The 12011-nt window shown below is 36.4% G+C and overlaps 1 protein-coding gene across 2 annotated transcripts in view; it reads left to right on the top strand.

The window, feature by feature from the left end:
* The window catches only part of Atp11c (ATPase phospholipid transporting 11C), a 178875-nt gene that overhangs the window by 77783 nt on the left and 89081 nt on the right, over positions 1–12011 (top strand). For both annotated transcript variants that reach the window (XM_059250219.1, XM_059250218.1), the window contains exons 3-5: positions 2947–3036; positions 5167–5247; positions 7415–7522. In XM_059250219.1, the coding sequence (XP_059106202.1) occupies positions 2947–3036; positions 5167–5247; positions 7415–7522 (279 nt within the window). The remainder of the gene's footprint in view (positions 1–2946; positions 3037–5166; positions 5248–7414; positions 7523–12011) is intronic.

Genomic DNA, 12011 nt, shown 5'->3' with positions numbered 1-12011 from the left:
TCCTTGTGTTTCTTGCCAAACACCATGACAAGAACTTATGGTAAGGGAAGTTACAACACCCTGAGATCTTAGCTCATGCCCTGATGAAGGAAAGAAGAGCAATAGTTTCCAATGAAAGGACTAACCAAAGTTCTTAAGGAAAAAGTTAATCTGGTTAAGTGGGACATGTACTTCAGTGGTGTAGCTATATAAAGCCCTATTTAAATCCTAAGCATTGCAAAATAACAGCAGTAGCCTAATAGGACTAGATTTTAAAAAATGTTCCCTTTGATCTGTTAATATTACCCCAATAAGGACGTTTAAGTGGCCTTAATGCTTACCTGTTTAACTTTTTTTTAAAAAAATGTTTACTTGGAGAGCAGAAGGTCAGTGTCCCAGAAGTTCAGTTATTAGCAGTTTATTAGAGTTTAAATTTTATTTATTTACTTCAAATTGATGGGGGCAGTTAAATGCTGGTTTTGGATTATATTGGTTTCAAAGTGACTGTATCACTGGTTTTGAATGCTTACCATTTTTTATCACAAGCAAATTTGAGAATATCATGAAAAATGTGGACTCTCTCCCAAATAATACACATCCATGCTCAGTCAGCACTTAATTTTTTTGGTTGGTTGGTTGGTTGGTTGGTTGGTTGGTTGGTTGGTTGGTTTGTGGCAGTTTCATTATGTAGCCCAGGCAGACCTGAAATTCATAGAGAACTGGCTGCCTCTGTCCCTCAGTGTTGGGCTTAAAAGTGTCCCTGGCATTTCGTTTACTTTTTTTTTTTTAATTATGAGTGTTTTGACTGTGTGCATGTGTGCCATTGTGTGTGTGTGTGTGTGTGTGTGTGTGTGTGTGTACACTACATGCATGCTTGGTGCCCTCTGATAGTTAGAGGAGGACATCAGATGGTCGTGAGCCATTTTGTGTGTGCTGGGAACTGAACCCTATTCTTCTACAAGAACAAGTGCTCTTAACCCTGGTCCTCTCTGAGGTACCTCTTTTGGACCTCAGAATTATTCTTCAGTTGGCTGTTGATTATTTTCTTAGTTTGCTTTCTATTACTGTGATAAAACACCATGACCAAAGCAACTTTAGGAGGCAAAGTATTTACTTTACCTTATAGTTTATCATCATGAAGGGCAATCAGGACAGAAATTGGAGGCAGGAATTGAAGACCTCAGAGGAACGCTGCTTACTGGCTTGTCCCTCCTGGCTTGCTCAGTTTGCTTTCTTATATACCCCAGGACCACCTGTCCTGGGATGGCACTACCCATAGGCTTGCTTGAAGGTCATTCTGATGGGGGCATTTTCTCAATTGTGATTCCCTCTTGACAGGTGACTCTTGCTTGTGTCAAGTTGACCAAAATCAAAACAAAACAAAACAACAACAAAAAAACCCCAAACCTGTCCAGTACAGTCCTCCTGTAGCTGTTTACCTCCTTTTGTCTTCTTTCTCTTGAGATTCTCTGAACTTTGAGAGCTCCTAAGCCTTATTTAAAAGAAGTGTTAGGGGCCAACAAGATGGCTCAGGTAGTAAAAGGAGCTTGCCATGTAAGTCTGGCAACCAGAGCTTGATACCTTAGACCCACATAAAGATTTGGAAGGAGGAAGATCATGCCACAGTATTATCATCTGACCTCCATATGCACACCATAGTGCATTCATCCCCTCCTATCCACAAAATAAATACATAAAATTCTTTAAAATAAATTTCAAAAGCTTTAAAGCTATTAGTAAATTCTCATATACTCTGTCATGCTCTGGGACTTTGGCTTTCCATTTGCTTTATCAGTGGATATCATGATATGCAAATGATTGGAATAGAGACTTTCCAAGTATAAATTTAGCTTTTTACCTTAAAAGGATTTTTTTTTCATTCTGGTTTCAAGTCTTCTGTATTATGATATGTCTTACTTCTGTTGATTTTTAAATGGCTCAGTCATTGAGCTTAAGGCATTAATAAGAAATTACATGTTGTGTATGCACTCAGATTGTGCACATTCTCAGCAGTCATGAAGATAGACAGTACTGATAGAGACAGAATTTTATCTCTGACAATGATCTGAACTCAAGTGATCAGCCCAAGCCAAGAGAACTCATGTGCTCATTCATTCATCCAAATAACTTTTATCTATACCAGGAATTGTTAGAAGGAATATTAGGGAAGACAACTGAATGATGTATTTCTATGGAAGTCATTGCCTATTGAGGGAAAAACCTTATTGAAAACATACACACATTTACAACTTACAGTAATTGTTAAAAATAAGTTCAGGGTCTTAAAAAAAGAGATCATCACTCCAATTAAAGTGTCTTGACAAAGTAAAACTAATTTTGATTAGAAAAACGAGCTACTCACAGAATGGAAGAACAGGCACACCAGGACAGAAAGTTCACTTGGTTTTTATTCTAATGCAAATGGTGACTGTGTTTTTCCCATTGGTTGGGGTCTGACTTCATAATCTTTTGTAAATGGATTGTAAATGAAGTTTAATTAAATGAGTTGCAACTCAGCAAACAAAAGTTTTATTCCGTCAGGTTGGGAGATTAAAACATTTGCATAAAGGTTTTACAAAATGGGAGAGATAAAATGACTGGAACTCATTAATAGCAAACAAAAGTTTTACAGTGTTTAGAAAAAGCTAATATTTAATGTTTTTATGGTAATGAATGCTGTCAAAGTACATGCAATATTATCATATTTGAGAGCATATAGCAAGGAATCTGTTTTAGATTGGGTTGGAGAAATAAAAAAAATGCAGTACTTTGATGGCAAATGAAATTTTCAGTGAAGCTTTATTTCTGAAAAAAAAAAAAAAACAATGTATTCTGTACCTCTAAATATATGCTGATGTAACATGTGGTATGAGTTTTCAGTTGTTTGCTGTAATAAATACTTTATATGATAATAAGACTTTTTAAGTTTCTTTTCCAATAATACTTTTGGTTCAACCTCTTTTATAGTATACACTTTGGAATTTCCTCCCAAAGAATTTGTTTGAACAGTTTAGAAGAATTGCGAATTTTTATTTTCTCATCATTTTCCTTGTACAGGTAAGAACTCCATGAACTGCCACTTCAACATTGAGAAATTTGGTTGTTTCAAATAATTTACAATTTTAAGTTGTCCTGTGACTTAAAAATATTTGGTTATTATTTTTTAAGTAGAAATATAATTTCACTTCAAGAATTATGTGATGTTATAAGTTTCTAAAGTTGTATTAGAAATGAGATTTTATTTTATTGTTTAATTTTTCATGGATTTCGTATCTTTATCTTAAATGTATATTGTATAACAACTTTAATTTGATATATATCAAAATTGAAAATAGTTTAACAATTTTACTTTGTTAAACACCAGGGATTTTTTGTGGTAGGGGAGGAAAGGGTTTATTCATCTTATACTTCCATATCACTGTTCATATTGAAGGAAGTCAGGATAGGAACTCAAGCCGGACAGGATCCTGGAGACAGGAACTGATGCAGAGGCTATGGAGGAGAGCTAATTACTGACTTGCTCAGCCTTCTTTCTTATAGAACCCAGAACCACAAGTCCAGGGATGGCACCACCCACAATGGACTGGGCCCTCCCCCATTGATCACTAATTAAGAAAATGCCTTACAGCTGCATCTTATGGAGGCATTTTCTCAATTGAGGCTCTCTCCTCTCTGATGATTCTAGCTTGTGTCAAGTTGACAAAACCAGCCAGTATACATTTCTTATCTCAGCTTCCCAAATATTGGAATTATAGATATGTGCCACCATGCCTAGGCTTTTCCCCATTGATTCTAGGAAACTGTTTTTTTTTTTCTTTTTTAGAGACATGAGATTGATTCTGCTTGCAAGAATCATTCAGTTTATTAAAGAGTGCATTTAATTAAGTTTATTTAAGCAAATATATGCTGACTACCTACAGTGTGTTGTACAGTAGTACCCAAAACAAAATATGATGATCAAAATACTGATTTTCTCTACCCTTAAGGAATTTATATTAAAGTTGTGAAAAGTCATGTATTGACTTAACAGATTGAAAGGGCTTCAAAAGTACATGATATCTCAACTGATCTTTGAAGGGTTAGAAGAAGTTTCCATGGCAGAGAATGCTACACCAGCATCTCAGGAATAGAGAAGAGGTTGCATAAAGGCATATACCTTGTAAAAGTCTATAAGTCTTGTGTGTACACTTCTTTGTGTCGGGTAGAATAGGTCTGGCTGGAGGCTGGAGATGATAGTGAGATTTGAAGACAAATTGTAACCATGACACCCCCCCCCCCAAAAAAAAAATCTAGTTCTCCTTCCATGTTTCTTATTTTGGTAAATAACAGCAACATTCTCCCAGGCATGTTAATCAAACACTTGCAAGATGTCTGCAATCAATAGTTATAGCTCATTACTTACCATTTCTGCCAATTTTTCTTACTGAATATCTTCAGTGCCTCTTTCCACATCTCTTTCTTCTACCCTAATCCAAGCCATCATCTTTTACTTGGATCCCAGCAATAGCCTCCCAAGTAAACTCCTGTCACTCCTACTCTCTTCCAGTCTGTCTTTCACAAAGCATTGAGAATAAATTTTCATGTTACTTTTCCCTGTGTAAACTCCTGAAAGATTCCCCACTGTGGAATGAATAATCAAAAGTCAACAGTTTTCCCTGCACAGTTTGACTCATGCCTGCCTCTCCAACACTATCTCACACCACACTTTTTTGGCACTGATTTTTGTTTTGTTTTGTTTTGTTTTATTTCCTTGTACACATTTCACTTTCCCCTTTTAGAAGAGAGCCTCTATATATTGTCCATTGTACCTGAAAACCTCTTTGAGATAGTTAACACCTAACTACCCCATAGATCTCAGGCTTTAATGTCTTATTTTCCTTATAAACTTTCAGCTATGTGAAGAAAAAGACCTCTCCATCCTTTTTAAGCAATATTTCTAGCGGCTGGATGGTAACAGTACAGGGCTGGCACAATGAATGCTTTTCAGCCATTAGCTCATAAACCAATGTGCATATTTCAGTAAAGGAGGTATCTAATCTAGATAAAAGCTAGTGCTGAATTTTCTCAAATTAACTGTTATAGATTGTTTTTCTCACTAATGGAATGTATTTTGAAATATTTGCAACATGTAAATGCTACATATGAGTTAATAGCTAATTTTATTTTCAATTTAATTTCTTTACGTAGGTCACAGTAGACACACCAACAAGCCCAGTTACTAGTGGACTTCCACTTTTCTTTGTTATAACTGTTACCGCAATCAAGCAGGTAAATTTCTTACTTAAACTATGCCTGTCCTTTAATGCTCCTCAGTATATATATGGTATAAACATAATAGAAAGTACAAGTAGAAAGTTCAGCTCAGTAGGGAAATGGGAAGTGGGTTTTTACTGTTCATTAATTATTCTAACATGATATGTCTTAAAATTTCACATTCCAATGAATTTTAGTTATTGTTTCCTATAGCATAGAACTTAAGAGCACAAATACTTGAATTTCATTATCATCAGTAATACTGTTGAGGTGGGTGTTGGGTAGGGGAGAGTTTTATCTTTCCTCTCAGAGATGGTATGATGTGATTGTCTTTGAAGTATTTTGAACATTTTAAGTGTTAGTACCTTTAAAATTGTCCAAATGAAATTGAAAATTTAAACAGAAAACTTTAAGTGAGAGGTGGGTTAACTGTATAGGAACAGACCAGGATCTGCTTATTTGCAAACATATTTTTAGATAGTACCTATCAACATGCTTTTTGAAAGTACCTTAAGGAAACGTAGATTGAAGGAACAAGGTTACCTTTCCTCCTAGGGTTATCTGATCTTCTCTTTTGCCTACCAGGAGTTTTACAAATAGTTTTATCATGTATTTCATTGCTAAATAAAGAATTGGAATGTTCTTTCCCTTTGGCTATCTAGATTATTTTCCTTAATATCATAAATTTTTAGTTCTAAAAATACCATGCATGGTTTTCAAAGGGCTTTACTGATTCATTCTACTCCCAGTCCTAGTTCATGCTATATCCTTCCTTTCTTCATCAGCACCAGAGAATGTACCCTATGAAATGATAGCCTAGTGTTTTCATAAAGAGGGACAGAATAGGAATGAGGAGAAACAAAGGGAAGAGGGGAGAAAAAGCAATCAAGAGATTTTTTTTCAAACAGATTATATTTGAAAAGGCACAGATATTACAATGAGGGAAAATAAGCATTGGATACAAAAAGAGGAGGTCATGTTCAAATGAACATCCTGCGTCCTTAGCTCTTTTAGCTTAAATCTATTCCACATGAAAAGCCTAAAGGAAAATGAACCATTAAATCTCTCTGATTATTTTTTAATTCTAAAAGCAAATACCAATTTCTATTTTCTGTAATCATTAAGTCAGTGGAAAATTTTAATTGTTATCTCTACAATGTAAATTCTCTGGCAAAACAGTTTCAAATTTTCCTACTTTCTGCATGAGAAGAATTCCATTTCTAAGTGATTAAGTTTATAAAAAAATGTCAGAACAATTATTTTTCAAATTAAAAGTAGAAAGACATGCTGGAAAGATGATTCAGTATTTAAGAGCACTGGCTTCACTTCCAGAGGACCCAGGTTCTATTCCCAGCACCCATGTAGCAGCACACAACCATTTATAACTCCAGTTCCAGAGGATCCGACACCCTGTTCTTACCTCCCCAGGCACTGCACATGCATGGTGCACAGGTATACATGAAGGCAAAATGCCAACACACATAAAATAAGAACAAATAAATCTTTCCAACAAAGTAGAAGTAATTATTGTTATTTATTAAGCTGTGCAATGTTATTCATTAAGTGGCGCTATTTACCGTGTGAGAAAAGCCACAAGGTACAACAAAACCCACTATAAGAGTTTATTAAGGGAAAGGAACAGAAAGGGGTGCTTAGGCCTATGGAAAGATCATTCAGGAAGAGGGGCGAAGGGATAAGTGGGACCCTCTTTCATAGATTGCCTCACACATGCGCATATCTTATGTAGCTATGCCACACCTGCACATAGATTACGTGATCACCCAACACAGGAATTACATAGGACATAAGGCCCTGGGATGACAAAGTATCTTGCCTGGCTACTGAACAGTGCATGTGCAGCCATGTAGCTCGGGGAGTGGCTAGGAATTCTAACAATTATAACGTTCCTTAATTCTTCAGACTTAAACACAACATAGGCATTCATTAGAGGAATAAGTCATAGTTTTTCACAATGAAGAATGTTAAGTCTCTAATACCTGTTTTATCTTTAACATATATCTGAAGAATTAAGGAACCTTATAATCCAATAAAGCTATTTGCCTAAGGAGTATGTTTAAAGTTTGCCTCAAATTTTCTAATAATGTGTTCATCATTGTATTTGTGGCATTCTGTGTTGAAATTAACATTATAAAGTTATCAATACAATTTTTCTTATCTTTAGGGATATGAAGATTGGCTTAGACACAGAGCTGATAATGAAGTTAACAAAAGTACTGTTTACATTATTGAAAATGCAGAACGAGTGAGAAAAGAAAGTGAAAAAATCAAGGTACTGTTTTACTTTTTAAAGCTACTCTTAATGGTGTAAGTGTGTGTATATGCCACAGAATATGTGTGGAGTTCAGAGGACCCAATTTCTGGAGTCGGTTCCCTCCTTCTGAAATGAGTTCTGTGGTTCAAAATCAAGTCATCATGCTTACGAAGCAAGCACTTTTACTCTTTGAGTCATTTCCCTGGCCCCCACTCAGGAGAACTGCAGTCAGTCTTGCATGATAAAAATGTACACTTGAAAGTATACAAATCAGGGGGGTAGAGGTGCACACCTTTAATCTCAGCACTCAGGAGACAAAGGCAGGCGGATCTCTGAGTTCAAGGCCAGTCTGGTCTACAGAGCAAGTTCCAGGACAGCCAGGGCTACATAGAAACCCTGTCTCAAAAAAACAAAACAAAACAAAACAAAAAAGAAAATGTACAAATCAGTATCATTTATTTGCATTTGCAGTGTTATATAACTAATGTTATATAACCATAGCTATTTACATTACTAGAAAAGGAAACTCCATACTCATTACATATTATTTCTTCTACCCAAGCCCTGTCAGCACTAACCTTTCTCAATGAATTTATGGTTTTAATATTTTACATGAATGAAATAATCCACTACATGAACTTTGTGTTTTCCATCTTTCAGAATATTTTAAAAATCCATTTGTGTTGTAGCATGTATCAATAATTCATTTCTTTTGATGGTTAGACAATAACATAGTCTATGTTTGTACCACGTTTTCTTTATTTACTAGCTAATGTTTCTGTTGGGGGCAGCTATAGATATTGCTGCCATGAACATTCAAGGACAAATTCTTGTTTGAATTATCAGTTTTCAGTTCTTTTGAGTATATGCCTGGGTTGAGAATTGCTAGTCTTATGATAATTTTAATGAACTACAAAACCGTTTTTGCACAGGGGGTGTACTGTATATATTTACAGAGCAAGGTGGTATTCATATTTTATTCAAATTAATCATTGTTTGCTTCTTCTACCAAATAAGATCCCTGCCAGATGACATTTAAATTTTGCCACATCAAATTTTTTGGTTGCCAGTAGATTTTTTAAATAATAAACTTTGTTGTTTAGAGCAGGTTTATGTTCACAGCAAATTTTAACAAAGTATAGCTGTATAGCCAATGCTCTGCCACATACAAGGACCCTTTTCTATTATAAACATCAGTAATCCTCCTCCCTTAGCATATAAAATTTAGTTTACATTAGTGTTCACTCTTAGTGCTGTCCATTCTGTGAGGTTTGACAAATATATGGCATGTATTTAACATTGTAACATCATATAGGATAATATCAGTGTTGTGCCTCATTATTCTTCATTCTCCGTTAATCTCTGTAGTCACTTTTACTACTACATCTTTTTTCATTTTCCAGAATATTATATTGTAGGAACTATACCATGTATTGCCATTTTTTTAGAGACTGACTTTTTTAACTTAGTAAACATTTACATTTCCTCCATATCTTTTCATGGCTTGATAGCTCATTTCTTTGTAGTGATGAGTAATATTAATTTATCTGAATATAACAGTTTACTTGATTATCTACCTTCTAGAGAAGGAATATATTTTACTTTACACTTTTGTCAATTGTGAGTAAAGTTGCTACAAACATTCAAATATAGGTTTTTATGTGGATATAAGTTTTCACTTCATTAGATTTAATATCTTCATATGGAGATTAGTAGTATATGTTTTCTGAAATGGACCTGTCTCTGCTTCTGTCAGAACTTTAGTGTTTGGTATTTGGGTCAGTCTAGTCAGGTTGTCATTGTTTCTTTTATTGTTATTATTATTATTATTATTATTATTATTATTATTAATACACTACTGAGCTTTACATTCTTTTGAAAGATTGATGGCAGTTATGCTGAGTTTTGTGTTGGACCTGGGGTGCTGGAGTGTTTTTCCTAATGTTACTTTTTCACCATCTTCCTTTATCATATTCCAGATGGCCTAACAGTATATGCCTCTTTCTGTTCCCTTGCTTCTCTCTCAAAGCAGTATATTGCTGTTTCTTATTTGTTACTTAATATGAAACGCCAGATAGGAACAGAGTAATTTATTGGTTCTCCCATACCAATCTCAATATTGGCACTATGCACCTGAGTTTTATATAGCATATAAAACTAGTTTTCTAGTCTTACAGTCCTATCTCTCATGGGAGTCAGGTTCTTTGTATAAATGGGCTTCCTATCTCATCTCTTGCAACAGCTTGCTTGTGTTTTCTTTCTTCTACCTCTTCTCTGCATTTGTCCTAGATGTAAATGAGCTTTTTGCTTCCTATAAAGAGGGGTCCATGATGCTCTCATGCCTTGTGCCTGTCTCCCCATAGCAGTTGATCACTCCTGTGGCTGTACCAGTAAAGATGGTCCTTTTAGGTCCTCATGCTTTCTCATGAGCACAATAGGAACCTGTGGAAAAGAGCTGAGAAATGGTCCACTCTTAACTCTGAAGCTTGTGCAGACTCTAAACTGTCACTGTAGCTTATACCTAGCCTTTAAGAATTGCTTGAAGGAGATGGCCAGTTCAGGCTACCTATCCACTATTGCTAGGAGTCTTAGCTGGGGTTATCTTTGTAAATTGGTGGGAGTTTCCCTTGCACCAGGTTTCTACGTGACCCCGAAATGTCCCCCACTACACTAATTGTCATCAGAGAGCTTCGTCCAGTAACTGATGGAAGCAGATGCAGAGATCCACAGCCAAGCACTGGGCTGAGCTCCGGAGTCCTGCTGAAGAGAGGGAGGAAGGATTGTACGAGCTGGTAGAGGAGGACTGTGTGTCAGAGTCATTACAAGGGAACCCATAGGGACAATTAACCTGGGCTCTTAGGAGCTCAAAGACCCTGGACAGACAGCTAAGGACCAACCTAGGCCCTGTACATATGTGTGACAGTTGTATAGCTTGGTCTACTTGTAGGACTCCTAGCAGTGGGAGTGCAGCCTGTCCCTGACACTTTAGCTGGCTTTTGGGAACCTATTCCTCTTACTGAGTTGCCTTACCAAGCTTTAAGGCAAGGGGAGGAGCTTAGTCCTACCTCAACTTGATAGGCCATGCTTTGTTGACACCCATGGAAGGCCTACCCCTTTCTGCACAGAAACAGAGGAGGAGTTTATGGGGGGCACAGAGGGAAGGAATGGGAGGAGAGGGGTGTAGGTGGACTTTTCTGTCCCACCAGCCAGTTCCCAAATAATCATACAGAGATTTATTATTAATTATAAATGCTCGGCCAATAGCTCAGTTTGTTATTAACTAGTGCTTATAACTTAAATTAACCCATACTTCTTGTCTATGCTGTGCCATGTGGCTTGGTACCTTTTCTCAGTACGACAATTTCATGTCCTGCTTTCTCTTCATTTCCTCAAGACTCCCCAGACTCTGCCCTGAAAATCCTGCCTAACTACTGGCTCTTTAACTTTTTTATTAAACCAATTACAGTGACATATATTCACACAGTGTGAAGGACTGTTCCACAGAGGAGGGAGGGGAAACTGTGTCCTGGATGTAAAATATTCCACAGAGGAGGGAGGGGAAACTGTGTCCTGGATGTAAAATAAATGAATAAGTTTAATTAATTAAAAAGAATTGATTGGAGGGCCAGTGAGATGGCTAAGTGAGTAAAGGCATCTGCTACCAAGCTTGATGACCTGAGTTCAGTTCCAAGGATCCACATGGTAGAAGAAGAGATATGACTCCCACAAGTTTTCATTTGACCTTCAAGTACTCACTGTGGTACATGGGCCCACACACATGATATACATGCAATAAGTTAATTAAAATAGAAAAAAATTACTTGAATTATTATTGGTCCTAGTGTCAGGGACCTGTAATCCAGACTCAGAAGGCTGAGGCAGAGACATCACAAGTTTAAGTCCTCCCTGCCCTACACAGAGCAAGTACAAGGACAGCTTGTGTAATTTATTGATCTGTTAATGTCTGTAGTTTAGTTGTAGAGAACTTGTTCATCATACATAAAGCCCTAGTCAATATACAATTTCTACCACTCTACTTTGCTGTTTGTTTTCTTATTAATCACGTTTATGATAGTCATTTTTCCTCATGTGTTCCCTTGGTGTTATAAAACAGATCATCTAGGGCTAGAGAGATGGCTCAGTGGTTAAGAGCACTGGCTGTTCTTTCTGGAGGAGCCTGGTTTGATCCCCAGCACTCGCATGGTGGCCCACAACCATCTATAACTCCAATCTCAGAGGATCTAATTTCCTATTCTGTCTTGTAGGCACTGAACACATGCTTTACTTAGCCATCAGTGCAGGCAAATGAAATATATATATATATATATATATATATATATATATATATATATATATATATATATAATCAGAGGCCTGAATATGCAAGGCAAAGAATAATAAGACCCTTGGAAGGGAGACAGGACAGGAAATCAGTTTTATTATTTTTTTATTTTATGTATGTTGCTTATTTGTGTGCATATATGTGGTATGCATGCATGTTGCAGTG

Source organism: Peromyscus eremicus, chromosome X (assembly GCF_949786415.1).
Source record: "Peromyscus eremicus chromosome X, PerEre_H2_v1, whole genome shotgun sequence".
NCBI lineage: Eukaryota > Metazoa > Chordata > Mammalia > Rodentia > Cricetidae > Peromyscus > Peromyscus eremicus.
Note: the sequence above shows the minus strand (reverse complement) of the source record. Positions and strands in the feature narration are given on the sequence as shown.